Below are 22,313 nucleotides of genomic sequence, written 5' to 3' on the forward strand. Positions count from 1 at the left end.
AACTGCAAGGATAAATTAGGAATATAGGTTTAATCCCTAACACAGGGGTCCCCAACCATTTTGGACTTTGGGCACATTCGGGAATTTGAGAAACTGCGGTGGGCACCACCATAAAATGCCTAATCAATGGATCGCTGCTTTGGTGTCCACCTGTAACATCTACAGATCTTACGCTGCGACTTTTTCAGTAAAAACCTTTGTTTTGTTTCTGCTGGACACCACAACATCTCTTTAAATAAGAGATTGTCTAATTCGGCTAACTGCTGGGGGTGCAATACAGTGAATGATTCTTTTAAACATATGTTTTGGCAATGTCCAGTAGTTGCTTCTTTTGGGGAAGGGTTTATTATGCAGATAAATGTTGTACTGGAACAGTCTTCAATATTCACTGCTGTACACGCTCTTTTCAATTATTTACCTGTTTCATGGAAATTAATGAGTGGTCAGCGCAAATGGATTCTCTGTCCCCTTTTGACAGCTTAAAGACTGACATTACAATACTGGAAGGATAAACACTCACTTCCTATAATGCAATGGATTGAGGACCTTACGACACTTTCAATATTTGAATGGGTGGCATATAGATGCCACCTTCAAACAGATACTTATTTGGACATTTGGCCCGATTTCATTGAAGTTGTTGTATAATTGCTAGAAAGTTGTATGCATTTCATATGTATTCATTGCTATGGTTAGTTATTTATTTATTTATTTATTTATTTATTTATTTACAAAAATAAAATAAATCCATGTATGTATATATTTTAAGTTTTGGGGAGCCCATGGGTGCCACACTGGGGATCCCTGCCCTAACATCTCATTTTAAAGATTCAGTAGCAAGTGATGGGAAAGGGTCACTAGTTGAGACACTAGAGCAGCCTTCCCCAACCTGCTGCCCTCCAGATGTTTAGAACTTCAACCCCCAAGAGCCTCAGCCTGCAATGTCCAATGGTCTGGAATCCTGGGCATTGTCATCTGGCAGGACCAGGTTGGGGGAAGGCTGCCCCCGAGAGCAGCTGCCAGTCAGTGTAGACAGTACTGGGCTTGATGGATGGGGACAGCAATCCTATGGCCCCTGGTCAGAATCTGGGGAGCCATAGGATACTTCCCATTCTTGGATCTGAGGTCGGAGACACTGCTCCGACCTCGGACCCAGGAGTCCAAGCTCCCCTCCCCATTACAGACAATGCAGAGAGAACCACACCAGCTGCCTCTTCAGGTCATAAAGGTGACCTCATAGGGAAGGGAAAGGGGGCGTGCCGGTGGGCAGGGAGGGCTTACACCATACCCAGAAGCCTCCCCAGCCTCTTCCCTCCCCCTTCCCAATTGCTTAGCTAGATGGGCAAAATCATCTGTCTAGCTGAAATGCGGAGCGCAGAGGGAATGCAGAGGCAAAGCTCACCTCCACCGCTCCTCCCGTTCTGCACTGGGTGATCGTAAGCCTCCGAGTTCAGAGGCTTATGGCCATCCCCGTAGGATTACGCCTGAAGAGTCTGACCTGATGTAAGGCATCTTTCCATGTTCCCACAGAATTCAGGCTATTTTGAAGAAGTCTGAATTGAGAGCGACAGCAAGGAAAGATGTACAAATGGTCAAGGCACAGGGGCATGGATACAGGCCATGAAGAAGGGCAGGGAGCAATGTCAAGCACTGGCAGCTCAGTCTTTGGCTGCACTAGCAGCCTCTAGTATCAGCTTTCAAGCACGGCCTGTGCATTTTTGTACTTTTTTACATAATGAGAGCTAGAAACATGCTTTTACGTTCAAAAAGGCAAACTATGCATCCGATTCCACAACATGCAGCCCATGTGTGAATATGAGCTTTTCTACATGAGGCGGTTAATCACTGTATCTACTTTCGGTTTCGTCGCAGAATTGAGATCCAAACTCTACACAAAGTGCTTTTCCTTTCCTGCTACATAAACTCTAGGTGGAGCTGCACTATAGCAGAATAGCACAAATATACCAGTAGAAACAGCACTACAAGAAATAATACCCCATCTTCCCCATTCTAATAAAACAACAACAAATGAGAAAGCGCTCTGAAAAAACAAGCAAAACTGGAGGATCACTTTGTCACCTAAAGAACCTGTAAAGAACTGTGAGGAAGGAAGGCCATGCAAGACAAAAGGGAAACAAAAAACTGGGAGCCCATAAAATGAAAGTAGGCTAGGAGAGGGGCTGGACCAGAACTACTCCTGCCCAAAGCAAAACAGGGTTTATTTACCATTAGCTGTATTGCACCACCAGAAATTAGCCCAACTGGATAATCCTGGCCTTCCTAGCCTAGAGAAGGTACCTTCCACAGACAGGGAACAAATATAAGGCCTCCTTGATATGCAAGTTGCTAGGCATAAATATTTATTATTACTTATTTTATTTGAAGCTTTTTCACCCAGCTGTTCAGCCAAAAATAACTCCCAGAGTGGCTTACAAATATCAGTCAATTAAGATAGTCCTTGCCCTCAGGCTTATAATCTAAAACCAGTGTATCGGAAACACACATACAAGATGGCGCCCGACACCAGAGAGAATTTAAGTATAATTTCTCCTTAAAAAATTTTTTAAAAAAAAAATCTAAACCCTAACTGAAGTATTGGTATGAACCTATTTGGTATTTCAACAACTGTCACTTACCTGAGTGTCCAAAGTGAGACCATGAATACAGCCACTAAAATGTTTCTGTTGCAACTGGGGGTACGAATATGGAATGGATTCTTTCACTCCACCCAACTGAAGAACCTGGTTCATATTCAAGTACCTTCAAAACACAGAGGTGCTAAATAAGAGATGAGTGTTAGTATAATTATGCTACAAAATACCAAGAGAACTGCACAGAGTGAATAAAAGAAATTTCCCACTGAAAAGGAGTGGAGTTAATTCATCATTGTTTGATGTTATCATAGAATAGGGGGGTTGGAAGGGTCCCACAAGGCCATCAAGTCCAACTCCCTGCTCAATGCAAGAATCCAAGTCAGAGCATCCCTGACAGATGGCTGTCCAGCCTCTTCTTGAATGCCTCCAGTGTGGGAGAGCCCACTACCTCCCTAGGTCATTGGTTCCATTGTCGTATTGCTCTAACAGTCAGGAAGTTTTTCCTGATGTTCAGCCGGAATCTGGCTTCCTGTAACTTGAGCCCGTTATTCCATGTCCTGCACTCTGGGATGATCAAGAAGAGATCCTGGCCTTCCTTTCTGTGGCAACCTTTCAAGTACTTGAAGAGCGCTATCATATCCCCTCAGTCTTCTCTTCTCAAATCTAAACATGCCTTTAACTCCATTTTAAAAAAATGCCTCTGTACGTTTCCTTGGAAGCAAGTCCCATTGAATGTATTAGGACTTACTCCCAGATAAGTGTGTACAGCAGGGATGGAGAACACACAGGCGGTGGGTTGCAATGGCCCCCCTGGCCTTAAGTGTGGTCCCACCCCTGCTCAGTTTGCCATGGCAGGAGCAAAACAATTAGTTTGCCACCAAATATTGGCAGCAAACAGTGACTGTGTTTTAAAAAGGCCAAATTTAGTTATCAAGCCTTGTTTTAAAGCTAAATTTGGTGTTTGCTACCAACATCATTTGCTACCGAATTTAAGCGGCAAGCCACTGATTTTTTTTTTGCCACTGCCACAGTACAGCAGTGGGAAACAGGGCCATGGCCCCAGGTCCCCCAAATTGCCCACCACTGGTGTATAAGACTGCAGCCTAATTCAATGGTATCCTTGAAGAAGATGGCTTTAAGATAACTCAAACTATCCTAACCTACCTCATTGAGTTGTTGTGAAGGTAAAATGGAGAAAGGAGGAGCATGTGAGCCACCTTGGGATCCTTGCAAGAGGGAAAAAGGTGGGAGATAAATGTAATAATAAATAAAATAAATCAACTACTGAATTTAACAGTAGCTCAAGGCCTCTTCCCCACTCTAGTACTTCACCAGACCAGACCCAAGAGACAGATAAGAGATATATGGATCCAGTCAGCCACAACAGATTGATTAGAACATTAGTTAATATGTATGGCTGATGCTGTTTATACAGTACAATGAAATCCCTCAAAGGTATTCAAGAAACACCTGCCACCTCCACTGTCTCCTGGCTGAAGGCAAAGAAATCTACATTTGGGCAGGCAAAGGCAGAGGCAGAGACAGGAGCTGCAAGCAGTCCCAACATTTTTTTCCACTTGGTCGGCAGGATGCACCCGAGACTCCAAATCACATCCTCCCCTGCAGTGAAGTGACACCTCCAGTATCAGAGGCAGTAAGCCTATGTACACCAGTTGCTGGGGAACATGGGCAGGAGGGTGCTGTTGCACTCCTGTCCTGCTTGTGGGTTTCCCATGGGCAGTGCCACTGTTTGAGCAGAATGCTGGACTAGATGGACGCTTGGTCTGATCCAGCAGTACTCTTATGTCCTTACTGTATCATTCCTGCAGATGGCATGCCTTTGACCTCAACAGGAAGGGCATATGCAACATCACTTTCCTCCTGAGGAGGATGCAACTTAGAGCCCCCGTCAAATCCTCCCTGGCAAAAAAGTGCTGAAGATGCTGTTGCTACTGCCAAAACCTATCCCCTGCCCCAGATAAGTTTGTGGGGAGCCTTGGCCAGGGCCGGGGGGAGGAAGGGGGAAGCAGCAAAGGCTTGAGGGATTGGGGAAAACACAGCCCTGTTCCCTGTGCTCAGAGTAGGATGCAATCAGGGCTGTGGTTCGCCCCGATCCTGCTGCTGGGTATTTGAAGAGTGGTGTTTGCTTTTAAAAGCAGCTCTCCTCAAATGCTAGCAACATCCCTACTCAGAGTTAAGTCCCACTTTCTTCAATGGAGCTCACTGCCAAGTAAGTATGCATAGGATTACAGTTGAGTAATACGATGCAGAATTCAGTGGGTTTAACGAAGGCCAATTCTGCCTATGACAAGTCTGCTGAAGGATTAAATCTACAGAAGGAGAAAGAGTTCTTAGAAAGGATTTCACAAACTGCTGCTTTCATCTTGGCAGATATTTATATATTTCCAAAGAGTTCTGGGAGGTAATTTAAATGTTACCTCCTTGCTTGTGGAACAAAGGCCACCACCTCACAGTTTGACCGGTCTTCGGTGGACAGCCATTTTCCTACTCCTTCAATCTCCGATGCAACTGCAGTTCTACAATGATCCAAAGTGAATCGAACATCCTGTGCCAAAACACAGAAAGCCATTAAAATACTGTGAGGCAAAGTATTCCCAAGTGCAACATTGGACTGATCAAAAATGAAAATGAGAGGAGAGGTCAGGTGGTGGTGGAACAAGCTAATGGAACATCAACATTTTGAAATAGCCAGATATACACTGATGGAACTTTTACAGCTGTAACAATCAGAATGGTCATCCTCATTCAGGGAGAGCGCAATGAGTTGGGATGACTTCTCCAGGGGATGGGGGCCACACATAAAAAAGGCAGTCTATGTTGACACACAACCACTCCCAAGCATGCTGAACCATTTGCATGCATCCACTGTGTGTATTAAGTAGACCTTTTGGCTTGTGAAATGACCAACCCAGATTTACAGTATTTGGGGATAAAACAGTCTTCCCCAACCTGGTGCCCTCCAGATGTTTTGGACTTCAATTCCCATCAGCCCCAACTAGGGATATTGGAGAAATCTTCAATGGAATCAAATGAGCTTGGATTTCTATGAATTTGACCTGCGAATTCCAGAGTGGACCAGCTTTTCCTGAGTTGCACAGATTCCGCGGACTTGCGGACCATTTTTTTTCTGAAATTTTATACAAATTTAATCATAGAAAAATACATAAAATAAAAAACACTGGCTGAAAATGTGCATTTCCCCCAAAGGCTAAAGCATGAAAAGGCACATTTGGGGGGGGGGGGTGATTTTTGCATTTTCACAATTACGAATTTGCGCAAATTAAGGAAATAGGAAAAATCCAATCCCTTCAATGAGTGGACAACGGAATGAAAGGCACCTGACAATCCTTGAAATTTTATAAAATCTGTACATCCCTAGCCCCAACTGCCAGGTCAGGAATGCTGGGATTTTTAGTCTGAAACATCTGGAGGGCACCAGATTGGGGAAGGCTGCGTTAAAGTGACAAAGGATTCTCCTTCATTGGGGGATACCATACAAGCTAAACTGGTATAAAACAGAGGCTGAGTGAATGGCCTGGGGGCACGTGACGCTGCAGCATCGTGAAGCTAAACAGGTACAAACCCAGTTGGAGCTATGGATGAGAGTCCACTGAGAGCCCCATGTAGAAATGGGGTATCAGTATGGAAGGTTATTTGAATGACTGCCTGCATGTATGAGCCTTTCCAGTCCTTAAGATCAGCCACAGGCGGTGCTCCTGTTCCCGCAGGTAAGACCCCTCAAGTTGGCCTTTACTAACAATCCCCAACAGTTATCAGGCTTGTTGCAAACATAAACAACTATCCATAATAAGCACATACCGTGTATGGGGACTATATTCATATTGCTATACTTAGAAAGCCAGTTAGAGTGTCAGACTGGGGCGGGGGGGGGGGCTCAGATTCAAATCCCCCGCTCATCCATGAAGCTCAGTGATTGATCTTAGGCCAATCACACTCAATTTCTCTCTCTCTCTCTCTCTCTCTCATTCTCTCTCTGTCTAACCTACCTCACAGGGTTGTTGTGAGGATAAAAAGGAGGGTCGGGGGAGAGAACCATGTACACTACCTGAGCTTCTTGGAGGAAGGGTAGGGTATGAATATAAGGTAAAAATATATATGTTCTGGAGCTTCATGATGCATATCAAGCCTGCATGTATCAATTATTAAACACTTTCTGGTTGTTCTAAGAAATTACACAAACCTTCCGTCACTTGCCATGATTTCTCAGCACAACCTACATGTCAGTACGTGTAACTGACCTGCCTGCTGCTCCTCATTTCAAGCCGATGCCATCTTCGGTCCGTAACGTTCACATAACCCGGCAAATGCAGTTCCATGGCACCTAGGCCTTGGTTTATTTTCAGCACTGGAATTCCATTGGAAAGTTCTAAGGTTTAACAAGAAAGAAAGAGGTAAAGTTACATTTGGCCCCATGGTTTATTTATTTATACCCCACTGTTCCACCCCCCAAAAAAGAAAGGAAAAAAAGAGAGTGTTCAATGCAGCTAGCAGTAATAAACCTAAAAGGAAAATAAACTTGTAAAACCATCATAAAAACAAATACATTTAAAAGCACAATTAAAAAACAGAACAATAAAGGAAATAAAAACAGCACCCAACCCAATAGAACCCACTTCAGCAACAAACCACCTTTTGTGCCAAAGGCCTGCTTGAATAAAAACACCTTTCCCTGCTGGCGAAAGGACAACAGAGAGGGGGCAAACTTAGCTTCCCTCGGCAGGAAATTCCACAGCCTGGGAGTAGCCACCGAGAAGGCCCTCTTTTATGCCCCCACCAAACATGCCTCTGATGGCAGCGGTACTGAGAGAAGGGCGTTGTTCAAAGTTCTTAAAATCCCAGCAAGCTCATATGGGAGAAGGTGGTCTTTCAGGCAGCCTTGTCCCAAGTTGTATAGGGCTTTATAATCATAACCACCACTTTGAATTGTACCCTGAAACAGACGGGTAGCCAGCGATGTGGTAACAAGAGAGTCCCATGCTCCCATGAACAGGCCCTGGTCAACAGTATGGCTGCAGCATTCTGAATCAGCTGAAATTTCCAAAGCGTTCTCAAAGGCAGTAGTCCAAATGGCAAATTAGTCCAAACAACTGAAGAGCGGAAACAGCTTTCTCCCTTCAAACCCCCTAATCCAAGCCACACTACACATGATATTAAATGCATCAACTTGCAGTTGCATGAATATTTTTAAAGTAGTTGCAGGGGGGTGGGCAGTCTGGATCAGGAACATGGTGTGTGGGGAAGGGGGGTTAACCCTTTCCCCTCATGCCACACTCAGGATGAAAATTCCCCTTACTCCAAGCTGCTATTCGTCTCAGGAGGGAAGCACATGCACATCTCATGGGTTATCTCCCCCTCCCCTACGAGCTGCAGGGAACATAGGAAGCTGCCTTATACTGTACAGCTATTGCTCCATTTAGCCCAGTATCGTCAACACTGACTGGTAGTGGCTCTCCAGGGTTTCAGGCAGGAATTTTTCTAACCCTACCTGGAGATGCCGGGGATCGAACCTAGGATCTTCTGCATGCAAAGCAGGGGCTCTACCACTGAGCTACGGCCCTTCCATAACAGGTAAGGGACCTGTTCTGCTTTGCAGGTGACAAACTGTTCTGCTATGCAGGTGACAGCCAGTGTGTTATAGTAGGTAAAGTGTTGGACTGGGAGGCACGAGATCCAGATTCTGGTCCCCACTTGGCTATGGAAGCTCACTGGGTGACTTTGGGCCAGTCACAGACTCTCAGCCCAACCTACCTCACAGGGTTGTTGTTGTGAGGATAAAATGGAGAGGAGGAGGATAATGTACACCGCCTTGGGTTCCTTAAGGAGGAAAAAAGGCGGGATATATATAGGATAAATAAATAAGTAACAATAAACAAACAAACATTGCCGCTTGAGGGACACCCACTTCAGTAATAGGGAGGGGAGTGACTGGGGCCAATATTGAGAACGTCCTGATCATACGCTGTATTGTGTTACAATACAATCAGGGAAAACATCTCTGCAGCAGAAAATATAACCTTCCCCCGACCCCCAACCTCTAGCCCACATGGGATACCACTGGGGGGAGGCAGGGGAGGTAAGCCTTGAAAAAGAGAGGCTCTTTAGAAGCAGATAAAAATACTCCTTCACATAGCACAGAGTTAAATTATGGAGTTTGCTACCACAAGATATAACTTGGATGGCTTTAAAAGAGGACAGATGGCTAGCTATTATGGATGTGGGAACACACCCCAGCTTGGGTTCTCCAAGCGCCCACTAAAGCGCCTCCCCCCCCCTCTGGACCCGTGCTCGAGCCCCAATGAACTCAGTGAGTCACCTGCACTCACCCTGGGCCTGTCCAACAAGCCCCCACCATTTCACCCCCCCTTTTTTACGTAAAAAAGGGAGTTTTAAAAAATGTGCTTATTTAAATATGCACAGTTTGGGGCCAGAAAAGCTTAATATGCACAATATTAGATTAATGCCTCTAATATTGCGTGCATTAAGCTTTCCCGGCCTCAAACTGTGCATCTTTAAATATGCTCATTTTTTAACTCCCTTTTCTCCATAAAAAAAAAAGGCGGCAAAATGGCGGGCGCTCACCAGACAAGTTGCGGTGAGTCGGGGAGGACGCGCACAGGTGCAAGTGTGGGCAGGCGGGTCTGGTGGGCGCAGTCTGGGAGTTGTGGAGGGGTCCTGATGGACTCCCAGACCCAGTCAGGTGTCCGCAACATCCCTACCATCTATTACCTCCAGTATTGGAGACAGTGTGCCTCTGAATACCAGTTAATAGGGTTCACAAGCAGGAGGGTGATATTGTTTGCAGACCACTTGTTTTTGTAGGGCACTTCCTCTTGACACACCATTAGAAGGAGTGACACTAGGGAGAAGACAGCCCAGCCCACAAAAGAAAAAGAAATCTTCCCATTTTGCCTAATCAATGGATCGCCACCTTAGCATCTGTATCTGAAGCATCTATGGATCTTAGGTTATGCCTTATTCAGCAAAAACTCCTATTCCATGTCTTATGGTTATGGTTGATTGCTCAAAGTTATTTTAGATATATGTTGTCTCTGAATTCACTGTTTGTGTGTTTTTATGTAAATGGTTTTAAAACTTTATATACTGTATTTTAATGGTTTTAATCTTTGTAAACCACCCAGAGAGCTTCGACTATGGGGCAGTATAGAAATGTTGATGATGGTGATGATGATAAGATCATGTCCTGCTTGTGGATTTCCTCCCACCATAGGCCTCTGGTTGGCTACTGTGGGAACAGAATGCTGAAGTAGAAATGTCTCTCCTCTGACCCAGCACAGCCCTTCTTGTGTTCTTATATTTGATATTTTCATTAAGCCACATAAAAATAACATACACGAGTAGGACTTCATTAATCATGTAACACCTGCCTCGAAAGTACTTGAAATACTTGAAGCAACAGATGCTTCCCAGTGGGATATTTCTGATAGAATCATCTGCTTTGTTTTCTCTTTGATTACTTCAGCTCGGAAATGGGCTGGAAGCCACAATTAAAAGGTACTAAAAACCACCCACTACACAACGTACAGCATGCATTCACACTTCACAGTCTGTTTTTTTTGTAAGATTGGAGTACCACTGGGAACTATGAGCAGTCTTGCTAAAGAACCACACATGCTAACAAAGTCCAAATTTGGCACCAAGAAAATCCAAATCTTATACCAAGGAAACAATGCTACCAAGCAACATTATGCAAAATGCAAGGCTAGCAAATGCACATTTTTAGACTGTGAGCATTTTGAATGTGGTTTAGCTCTTCAAAAACAACCCAAGAGAACACATACATTATCATTACTGAAGAAAACAAGTGCACTGAACTATGGAAACCATATACAAGCATGGATTCTGCAAGAGGAGCTGCAATGTAAGGGGTGCGTGTGTTGGCAATGAAGAAGAGAAAATTCTGCACTCGGGAAAACAAATACATGAAAACGGCAAAGATGGGAATGTTGCATTTGCATCCATGCTTTATTCTGAAGTTGATATGTAACGTTTTATAAGTGGATATCATTTTTGGCCAGGAACAATGCTGAGGTATGAGTAAAGGGCAAGGGGCTAGAATCCAAAAGGACATGTAGCCATGGAGGTTGGAACAGAAGTGGGTCAGGGACCAATCACGGGGCGCATCCTACATACTAGAGCAGGGGTGGGGAACCTTTTTCAAATTGTTTCTGGGCAAGTACATTGGGGGCTGCATGCCAGTAGCTGGGAGTGGCATGCCAGCAGAGATTGGGAGACCTCAATGCTGGCATGCGCCCCCACCCTGACTGCTGAGACCCGATTCGCTCATACACACACAAAATCACACACTCACTCACAGTCACACACATCACTCCTCACACACTTACTCACAGTCACATACAAGCAACAATGGAGGGTTTTAAAAAGCCAGATTGTAGCAATTTTCCAAGAAGGGGCAGAGTACTGGAGAGGAGAGGGTTTGCCTGCCCTCCCCAGCAGGGAGCCCCCCGCTCCACGTATCCCACACACACTGCATTGAGGCTTTTAAAACCTCACTGTAGCAAGGGAGGGGTGATTTGGGGGGAGGGGTCTCAGCACACGTGACTCCCCCCCGCCAAGTCCTTCCCTCCCCAGCAGCAACTACCTCCAAAAATGCCACCTACACAGCAATTAGGCTTTTAAAAACTTCCACTGGCACCGTCTTCACTCACTGACACCATTCTCCAAACGGAGACAAGCCAGTAGAGAAGTTGATGCAACAGATGAGGACCTCCCACAGGACTGAGGTTTCCCATCTCCATGCTAGAGGATGTTTCAAATATGCACTCCTGGTATGTATTCCCATAAGAGCGTTCCTGTTCATTTCCACGGAGATGAGCCCTGCACACACACACACACCCATGAAGTGCATATAGATTAATTTCCTCTACTGGGATGAATGGCGATTGTGGCATACACGCCCCCCCCCCCCAGGAAATGCATGTAGATTAATGTCCCCCATTGGAATGAATAGGGATCCTGACAAATGCACCGGTGCGTGCACGCACACACACACACACACACACACCATTTAGTGCATTAGATTAATTTCCTCTACTGGAATGAATGGAGATTGTGGCATACACACACACACACACACACACCAGGAAATGCATGTAGATTAATTTCCTCCATTGGAATGAATGGGGATCCTGGCATATAAACACACACACACACACACACCATTTAGTGCATTAGATTAATTTCCTCTACTGGAATGAATGGAGATTGTGGCATACACATACACACACACACACACACCAGGAAATGCATGTAGATTAATTTCCTCCATTGGAATGAATGGGGATCCTGGCATATAAACACACACACACACACACACATATATACACACACCACTATTTAGTGCATTAGATTAATTTCTTCTACTGGAATGAATGAGGATTGTGGCATACACACACCTATGAAGTGCATGTAGAGTAATTTCCTCCATTGGAATGAATGGGGATCCTGGCATATACACACACACACACAGAGAATCTCTTGTTTGTTTTCAAAATGTATCATCACAATCATGAAATGCTATGTATTTGCTCTTTTTATGTGTTTGTTTTCCTTTCTTACACAGAAGCTCAGATTCTGAGCAGGAATGTATGAATTACTTACCTGCCGTTCCGGCGGGGGGGGGGGTCTGCAGGGGGGGAGGCGATCCATCCCTCCCCCCGGAATTGTCACCGGCTGGCTCCAGTCCACGGCAATTCTGCAGAGCCACCGGCCGGCTCCGAAGCCCCGGAGATACGGCCGCCATTGCCATATCGCTGGCTGGACTGATGTACTGGGGATGCAAATGGCGCAGGGACACAAATGGCGTAGCGGACATCAGTCCAGCCAGCGATACGGCAATGGCGGCCGTATTGCTGGGGCTTCAGAGCCGGCAGCAAGTGGGATCCGGCTGGCAAAGATTTCCTGCAGGGAGCAAAGCCAGATCTTTGCCTCCTTTTCAGATCCAGTTCCAGCACAAACTGACCAAACTACAGACTGCTCTACCTCTATATTTGCAAATAAAACAAAGACAGCCATCAATCTCTACCACAGTAACCCCGCCCCTGCAGCTTCTCACAGCTTAGGACATGAAGAGGCATAACAAACCTTAAACTCTGGAGACTGTCAGCAGAGTACACTCTATACTTGCCCGGGGCGCCCATTACCAATTTTGGTTGGTACGCCAACTACTCCCATTCTGGATGGGATAGGCTAGGGACAGTCTAGCCACGGTGATCCATGCACTAGTAACCCCACGATTGGATTACTGCAATGCACTCTATGTGGGGCTGCCCTTGTACGTGGTTCAAAAGCTGCAGCTAGTCCAGAATGCAGCAGCTAGGGCGCTCATTGGGACACCCAGCTATGCTGTCGGGTTCTCTGCTCAATAAGGAATGAGGCTGGAGGTCGAGGCTGAGTTAAGCACCCTTTATTCCATGCATGGGGTTGTTCAGCATTCAGATGAACAATAACTGCTTAGCAACAAAGAATAATTCTTATACTTTCCTTACTCAAGCATCACATGACCTCATTACATATGACCCCCTCCTGTCTCAGACTTATGGGGTGTCTGTGTAAAGGTCACTAGGGATTTGGCTTAAACTCCTCAATGCTCACATAATAACTGTGTTAAAAGAACTGCACTGGCTACCTATTAGCTACTGAACCACGTACAAGGTTATGTTATTGTCATATAAAGCCTTAAACAACTTGGGACTAGGATACCTAGACCACTTTCTCTTATACATACATAGGCGACAATTAAGATTGTCAGAGGAGGCCCTTGCTGGTCATTCCAAAACTAATGGAATGTCGCCATGCAATACTCTGATGTAAGGCCTTCTTGGTAGCGGCACCCACTCTTTGGAAAACACTCCCTCGTGCAGCTCAGGAGGCAGAGAACGTGGCATCTTTCAAACGACTCCCTTATTCACCCAGGCTTTCCCTGGGCTGTAATTAAATTAATCACGCTGCTCCATCTTACTTCTTGTTTTGCTTTTATTGTAATTGTAATTGTTTTTAATATTGTGTTTTTAATACTGCATTTTACATGTGATTTTAATATTTATATGTGAACTGCTTAGGGATTTTATTATATTCAGCAGTATATAAGTGTCACAAATAAAAATAATATTTAATAAATATATGCAAAAATATCTCGACACTTTACCATTAATATTAATATTATTAATGTTATTCTTATTCATGATTTAATTACATCTTTAACTTTTGTATATTTCTATTTATATGTTTTAATTGTATAAGTTTTAATGCTGTAAAGCCGCCTTGAGTCCCAGTATTGGGAAAAAGGCGGGATATAACAACAACAACAACAACAACAACAACACAACCATCATGAATATTAGTACTACCTGTCTGTTGGAACAAGCTTAAAATCTGTAATAAACAGATAAGCAACATCACTTAGACCATCACAATGATCTCCCCAGCCATGTTTGCCTTTTAGCAGGTAATGTGCCGTTAAACATAAATACAAATACCTATTGCAATGAAGTTTTCTGAGTTCCTGGGACCCAAATCTGACAAAGGCCCATTGTACAGCAAAAGCCCATCTGGAACGTCAGTAATGAACTCGAGGGAAAGGGAACTCTCAAAGCATGGCCTGATGGGACGGAACCATGCGTATCCATTTCCATAGAAACTGCGTTTTGTCTGCTGGCAATCTGGTCCATGAAATGAAGCAGAACACTGACATCTGAAAGAAACAAAAACAAATGAGAGAGAATGAATGCATCAGTGGGTAAAAATAAAATAAAAAACCATTTACATTAGGGTGGTATCATCTGCATATCTGAGGTTGTTGATAATTCTCCCAGCAATCTTAATTCCGATCTGTGATTCATCCAACATGGCGTTTCTCATGATGTACTCTGCATATAAGTTAAATAAGCAGGACAACAATATACAGCCTTGTCGTACTCCTTTCCCAATTTTGAACCAATCGGTTGTTCCATGTCCGGTTCTTACTGTTGCTTCTTGACCCTCGTACAGGTTTCTCAGGAGACAGGTAAGGTGGTCTGGTACTCCCATCTCTTTAAGAATTTGCCACAGTTTGTTGTGATCCACACAATCAAAGGCTTTTATAGAGTTACAGGGCAAAATAATAGGAAAAAACTTGTGAAACGTAGTCTCTCTCACCTGTAACCATTCAGCATGTCAAGGCAAGTCCCTCCATTGAAACATGGGTTGTGAGAGTAGGAGCTACATGGTCGATGAACTCTCTCCCTAGCTGCACAGGTGCAGACGGTGCTGATGCTGGTTGTTATGGAGACAAGTGACACACTTCCTGTGTCCATCACTGTGGGGATGTCCCTCACCATGATGTCGTTTGTGCAGCCGCTGCTCCCACTACAGTCTGTCCTGTGGCATTCATCCACATCTATCTGAGAAATGTTGACTCCTAAAGCCAACTGGATCTAAAGGGAAAATGCAGTTTAACAAATAGCCAGCACATTCCTTAGCAAAAGAGCTTTCAGCCTCCCAATCAGTTTTCCACCTCTATGTTGGGGGTCCCCAACCTTTTGAGGAATTTCACAAACTGCGGTGGGCACCACCACAAAAAGGCCTGATCAGTGGATCACTGCTTTGGCATCTACCTGTCACATCTACAGATCTTTGGCTACGTCTTATTCATCACAAACTTTTGTTTCATGTCTGTTGGACACCACGACATCTGTTTACTAAGGGATTGTCTAATTCGGCTAACTGCTGGGGGTGCATTATACCTAATGCATCTTTCTTTTTTTAATCTATTTTTATTTTATTTTTATAAGTGAAATAAACACTACCAACAACATAATCAGAATCTTCAGTTTCCAACATTACAGTATTCTGAGGAAAAGAAAAAAAGGAGGATAGCAAAAGAAGGAAGAGAAAAAAAAGGGGGGGAGGATTATATTAAACTTCAATAAGAACAAATCAAATATCCAAATATAAATCCAATTGCATATTATACCTAGGCAGCATTCTTCCAAACATTGCAAGTGTTATTAAATCTTCAATCCGCTACACCACAAACGGTAAACCTTATCTTTCAATATCATAACCTCAGTCTTATAGCAAAGGAATGTGAGCAAACAATCCATTTCCATTGGCCATATATTACCATTCAGTTAACACATATTAATAAACATTAAAGGTTTAGCCAACAAGAAATAGTAATAATAATCATCCCATTATGATATTACTAATAATAATAATAATAATAATAAGAGAAAAAAGTTTAAGAAAAAGATAAAAAAATTAAAAAGCAAATCATTTGTATATTTTAAGTAATATATCAAAAAATAAATTTATATGTGTACACATACATACACACACAAATAGGCTTTTTATTACAATATAATACACACAAAAAGAGAAAGAAAACAAGAATATGCAAACATTTACTCTGGCATACTGCCTAGATATCTTATCAGCTATAGCCCAAACAACACTTCAAAAGAACAGTAAAGATGGCTAAGTTCCAACTCTGGAGGTTGAGAGAGTTGGTTCCCTTGTTTTAATTTTAATACCAATTAAAAATGATTCTGCAGCATCAGGATCCAAAAATCTTTTCTTCTGGCCTTCAAAAAGAATGCAAAATGTAGCCGGATATTTAATATGATATTGCAGGTTAATTTGCTTTGCCAAACTTCTCACCTCACTTTCTTCTGTCAGCGATTTCTTTAGTATAAACAGGAAAGAGCATAATCTTGTCATTTGCTGGTCCCCACCAAAGCTCACCTCATTCTCTTGTCAGACGCATAAGGTAATTTTTTGTAGAGACTCGTGAAAATTGACCAATAACAGTCCCAAAAGTCCCTTTAGTGCCACATATTAAACCAGGAAATGGCAGAAAGCGAAGAGGATCTAAAAAGCCTCTTGTTGAGGGTGAAAGTGGAGAGTGCAAAAGCTCGTTTGAAACTCAACATTAAAAAAACGAAGATCATGGCATCTGGCCCCATCACTTCCTGGCATATAGAAGGGGAGGAAATGGAAGCAGTGATAGATTTTATTTTCATGGGCTCCAAGATCACCGCAGACAGTGAATGTAGCCATGAAATTAAAAGACGCTTGCTCCTTGGGAGGAAAGCTATGGCAAACCTAGACAGCATAGTAAGAAGCAGAGACATCACCTTGCCAACAAAGGTCCGCATAATCAAAGCTATGGTTTTCCCAGTAATAATGTATGGCTGTGAGAACTGGACTATAAGGAAGGCTGAGCGCCGAAGAATTGATGCTTTCGAACTGTGGTGCTGGAGAAGACTCTTACTGCAAGTACTCCCTGGACTGCAACGAGGTCAAATCAGTCCATCATAACAAAAATCAACCCTGACTGCTCATTGGAAGGACAGATACTGAAGCTGAAGCGCAAATACTTTGGCCACCTAATGCGAAGAGAAAAGTCACTGGAAAAGACCCTGATGCTGGGAAAGATTGAAGGCAAAAGGAGAAGGGGACGGCAGAGGATGAGATGGCTAGATAGCATCACCGATGCAATGAATATGAACTTGAGCACACTCTGGGAGAGAGTGGAGGACAGGAAGGCCTGGCGTGCTATGGTCCATGGGGTCACGAAGAGTTGGACACGACTTAACGACTGAACAACATTAAACCAGGAACACAATATGCATGCTCAATATCAAGTAAAAAATCAGATGGTAAAGCAAATAGCTCATGCAAAAGTTTATCCATAAATTCAGCCAAACCTATATCAGTAGCCACGTCTTTAATACCAAGGATACGAAGATTCGCTCTACGTGTGCAGGCCTCCAGTTGAGAAATTTGAGCAGACAAAGTATTATGTGATGTTTCCATGGCCCTTTCATGAGCAGTAACCCAATCAAGAGCATTAACCTTCGATTCCATCTTTTGAAAAGAGATATTAATTAAATCCACAGCCCCCTGAAGGGCAATAATTGAGTCTTGAATTGTTCCAAGTTTCTTTGACTGCTCTGGTAGCTGAGAAGACATAGTTTTTATCAAAGCAAGCAACTCCTCTTCATCTCCGGCATTTCTAGAAACCTTTGCTGAGGGAACAATTGGGGGGGTATGTGGTGTTCTCAGGCCTTGTTTTTTTTTCCTTTGGTACTGCCATCGTCCACTTTCAAAAGCACAACAAGCAAGTATAATTGCAGAAACAAAAAAAAAACCAAACACTTACACAGATTTAATTACTAGTCCTCAGATATTGCTGGTAGTTTAAATTCAGAAACAATATTTGGAGCCATTTGTCCTTCTGTCTTCTAAATACTTAGGAGTTTCAAACAGCATTCAGTAGATGACACTCTGGTGTCTAATCTTTGATCTCAGCCCCTCTGTTTCTCTGCAGAAGCAGCTGTTCTTCCAAGATTTCATCCAGATGGTACTGTAAGCTTCCCCTTTTAATTCCAGGGGTAGATTACCTAATGCTTCTATTAAACATATATTTTGGCAATGTCCAGTAGTTGCTTCTTTGGGGGAGGAGGTTATTACACAGATACATTTTGTACTGGAACAGTCTTTAATATTCATTGATGTACATGCTCTTTTCAATTATGTACCTGCTTCATGGAAAATAACCACTGGCCAGCTTAAATGGATTCTCTGTGCCCTTTTGACAGCTGAACGACAGCTGTTACAAAATTGGAAGGATAAACACTCATCTCCTATAATGCAATAGACTGAGGACCTTACGACACTTTCAATATTTGAATGGGTGGCATATAGACGCCACCTTCAAAAGGATGCTTATTAGGATATTTGATCCACTTTTGTTGACGTCTTTGTATAATTGCTAGAAAGCTGCCTGTGTTTTGTATGTATTGATTGCTAGAAATATGCACAAATCCATGTATGTATATTTTTTTAAAAAGGAAAAATAATTTTAAACACTTCTGTGGGGGGTGCACCACATTGGGGAACCATTCTGGGGCACTTTTTTTTTTGCTCTAACATATCAGGAATGTAGAAGCAGTTGTAAAGCACTGAATGCTGGTGGTATGCATGTGTGTAAGGCGGGAAGAACAGAATAGAAATGCTAGTTTTGTACTTCTAGGGATGTTGGAGGAAGCTAGTCGGGGGGTGCAGCTCGACGAGTTTTCACCAGCCCACCCCTCAGACTCCATTCTGACTTTCACCAGCTGGCCTGACTCAGTTTGCAGAGAGTCGGGCCACACGGTGGATTGTGTCTTTTTTGGTATTCGTGTAAATAGCCATTTGCAGTTTTGGCCAAAATTTGTGCAAATTACACAAATCTTGGCCGAAATTTGCACAAATGCTATTTACTCAACTGAAAGAAAGAAGTTCCTGGATTTCCAGAAAAACCAGCGGATCGGCTCACATATGCAAGCTGAGCTGAGGATTCTGCAGAAACATGGCAAGCCCCCAAAGGGACTAATTTCCTGGCAACAGACATCCCTATACACTTCACAAGTGAAGTAATATATTTGGCTGTCTAAAAGGGGGTGGGTGTAAGTCCATTACATTCAGATCTAAAATTATATAGCTGCACCACTGTGTCTTTTGCACCTGGCTCTGGTTAGTGTGTCTTGGGTTTCCAGTAAAAAACAAAGCAGATCCTACAAGCTTGAACTCTGCCCACTCCTGCCATAACAGTCCACAAACTTCGAAAACCAGAGGTTTTCTCTGGAGCAAATGATTGTGTCTTGCACCCTGAAAGTACCCTGAAAGCCCAATATAGTAACAAAGTTGCAATCTCACCTTGTTTTTAAAGGCAGCCATCTGCCCTTGCAGCTTTTCTGGCCTGTAATAGGAAGAGCCATTCTGAACCACAAACCGCAAATCTGTCTGTCTCCCATCAACGTTTGTCACGCTGAAAACAATGATGTCCTCAAGATGGACTGAAAAGATTCCTGCTAGCAGGCCTTTAAACTTGTCGTGCTTGCTTTCTTCAGACTCATCTTTCCTTATGAACTCTTCTGCAGTCATATCTGATATGGATGGGTGATTTAAAAACAATGCCAGGTGATCAATGGCAGTTTCTCAGAACAAGTAGGTACTGTATGGCTGTTCACACAACATGCTAACCTACACTGAGTGGTTGAGTGTGGGTTGTTGTTGAACTGTGGGTTAGCGTGTTGTCTGAACTCAGGAAATGTTCCACAGGGTGGCTTTTTAACCATGCAGTGTGGCTTGTTAACCATAGGTGTGTACGGATTCCCCACCGTCCGTTCCGGTGGGGAATCCATGGGTGGGGGGAGGCGATCCGTTCCCCCCCGCCCCGGAATCCTCCAGAGCAGCTCCGCTCCGCAAGGATTCTGAGAAGGAGGAAACCGGCTTGGGGGCCACTTACCTTCCCTCCTGCTGGCCAGATCCGTTTGCCTCCTCCCTGCCAATCACCATGTCTTTAAAAAAAAAAAAAAAGGCGATTGGCAGGATGTGCCCATAGACTTAGACGCAAATAGAGCTATGAATCTTGTGTCTAAGTCTATGTGTCCATAGGTTTATACGCAAGATTCACAGCTCTATTTTGCGCCTAAGGCTATGGGCGCATCCTGCCGATCGCTATTAAAAAAAAAAAAAGAAAGACGTGGCGATCTACAGGGAGGAGGCGAATGGCTCTGGCTGGCAAGAAGCAGCCTAGTGCCGTTCCGCCTCCAGTCCTCCTGGAGCAGAGGTAAGTGGTCCCGATCCGCTGCAGATTCCTGAGGCCAAAGAATCCAGCCTCATTTGAATCCTTAGTTAACCACCCTGAACAACCCATCAACAAACCATGGGTTCTCAAGGTGACTTGTTCAAGAAAAATAAGCCACACTGCATGGTTAACAAGCCACTCTGCAGAAAACATTCCGGGTTCAGACAATATGCTAACCCATGGTTCAACAACCCACACTCAACCACTAAGTGTGGGTTAACGTGTTGTGTGACCAGACCCTATTATATGTTGAAGCGTTTTTATCCCACTCTTAGTCCAAGGAGCTCAAGACATCATACATGGGTCTCCCCATCACAAAGAAGCCACACCAGAAAAGCGGAAAGCATACAACAGCCTTCTGCAACCTGGTGCCCTCTAGGTGTGTTGGACTACAACTCCCACAATCCTCAGTCAGCATGGCCATCATGGGAGTTGTAGTCCTGACACATCTGTACAGCACCAGATTGGGGAAGGGTGACATACAACGTAAGAACATCTGCAGCGAATGTCATAACGCATTACGACTACTGCCAAACAAGGCTCTTCTCCCAACAGTTTGGTCTCCTCGCAACATCAAGACGTACTGCTATGTTTTCAGTAATCAAACTCAACTGATGAATGGAACTAACCTGCCAGGCGCAGAGTTGCTGAATTCCAAATGGCTTCATTTTCTATCTCTTTGACATGTATCTGCACGGTTGCTATAACATCAGGCCAGATTCCATCTGACACTCTGATTTTTAAATTGTATGTTCCCTGAGGAGTGTTATCCACCATGATTAGAGAGCCAGTCCTTTGATCTAGTCTGAAAGATCTAGAAACGCAACAAAAAGAGGCTCCTGATCAAGAAAAAGCCTCACAAACAACACACTTCACCTCAAAGGATGGCATTATTGCACGTGTTCAGTTTGTTTTTTAAGCATCCTGGGACATATTTTTTTCAGCTGGAACTGCAGTTCTCATTAGCATAGAGAGGAAGATTAAACTGAAAGGGATTTCCTTTCCACCCTTTTGCCTCTCTTATCCTCTCTATAGCTTAAAAAGGTAAAGGTGTCCCCAACCAGTCGTGTCCGACTCTAGGGTGCGGTGCTCATCCCCGTTTCTAAGCCGAAGAGCCAGCGCTGTCCAAAGACGCTTCCATGGTCATGTGGCCGGCATGACTGATTTTGATGTCTCTTCTTGACAAGAAACACCCCCACAGAGATAATCGCATGCAAGCACTTTACAGCCTATTTTATTTATTTATTTCATTTAATTTCTATACCATCCAATAGCCAAAGCTCTCTGGCCAGTTCACAGAAATTAAAACCAAAAACTACATAGTAAAACAATACAAAAATATAAAATCATTAAAACCACAATATAACGATACAACCAGAATAAAACCAGAATAAAACCTAGCATCAATGCAGAGATTTAAAATACAGATTTAAAACAACAAAGCTAAAATACTAGGAAGCTAAAATGCTATATTTATTTATTTCAATTTATTTATTCAATTTATTTATTCAATTTATCTTTAGCCTAAAGGTAAATCCACATGGACTTTACAGGAATGATCCCTGAAGATCTGGTACCCTCCTTTGCTGATTGCTCCTTGACAATCCACACCCATTCTGTATTCCCAATTCTTCACCCATAATATAACTACCTTTGAGAAGTATTACCCACATACACTCAGCCATTCCTGTTCGCTTTGAGTAATACCTCATTCCAGACTTTATGCTGCAATCATGTCTGCTACGGGCATAAAGTTACAGCAGTGCAGTCTTCCCCAACCTGGTGCCCTCCAGACATGCTGGACTGCCATTCCCATCCTTCTCAGCCAGCATATCTGGAAAGCAGCAGGTCTGGAAGGCAGCAGATTGGGGAAAATTGCACCAATGCCACACCGCTACACCACTGTGAACCAGCATTTACTGTGGCAGATGCTGGCACACAATGTCAGTTCTAGGTTTCACCCAGTGCATAGTTAAACATCACTACTACAAGATGTAGTGATGGCCACCAACTGGCTTTAAAAG

General features: G+C 43.6%; 1 protein-coding gene across 1 annotated transcript in view; it reads right to left on the minus strand.

Moving 5' to 3' along the window:
* The window catches only part of LOC146338917 (neural-cadherin-like), a 136,160-nt gene that overhangs the window by 23,724 nt on the left and 90,123 nt on the right, over nt 1-22,313 (minus strand). The window contains exons 20-26 of the mRNA XM_084812882.1: nt 20,919-21,103; nt 19,356-19,585; nt 14,811-15,088; nt 14,153-14,367; nt 6,875-7,002; nt 5,033-5,160; nt 2,637-2,760 (exon numbers count right to left, since the gene is read on the minus strand). Of these exons, the coding sequence (XP_084669008.1) occupies nt 2,637-2,760; nt 5,033-5,160; nt 6,875-7,002; nt 14,153-14,367; nt 14,811-15,088; nt 19,356-19,585; nt 20,919-21,103 (1,288 nt within the window). The remainder of the gene's footprint in view (nt 1-2,636; nt 2,761-5,032; nt 5,161-6,874; nt 7,003-14,152; nt 14,368-14,810; nt 15,089-19,355; nt 19,586-20,918; nt 21,104-22,313) is intronic.

This window comes from Heloderma suspectum, chromosome 8 (genome assembly GCF_057233095.1).
Source record: "Heloderma suspectum isolate Gila_16-S chromosome 8, 16-S_ref, whole genome shotgun sequence".
In the NCBI taxonomy this organism is placed as follows: domain Eukaryota; kingdom Metazoa; phylum Chordata; class Lepidosauria; order Squamata; family Helodermatidae; genus Heloderma; species Heloderma suspectum.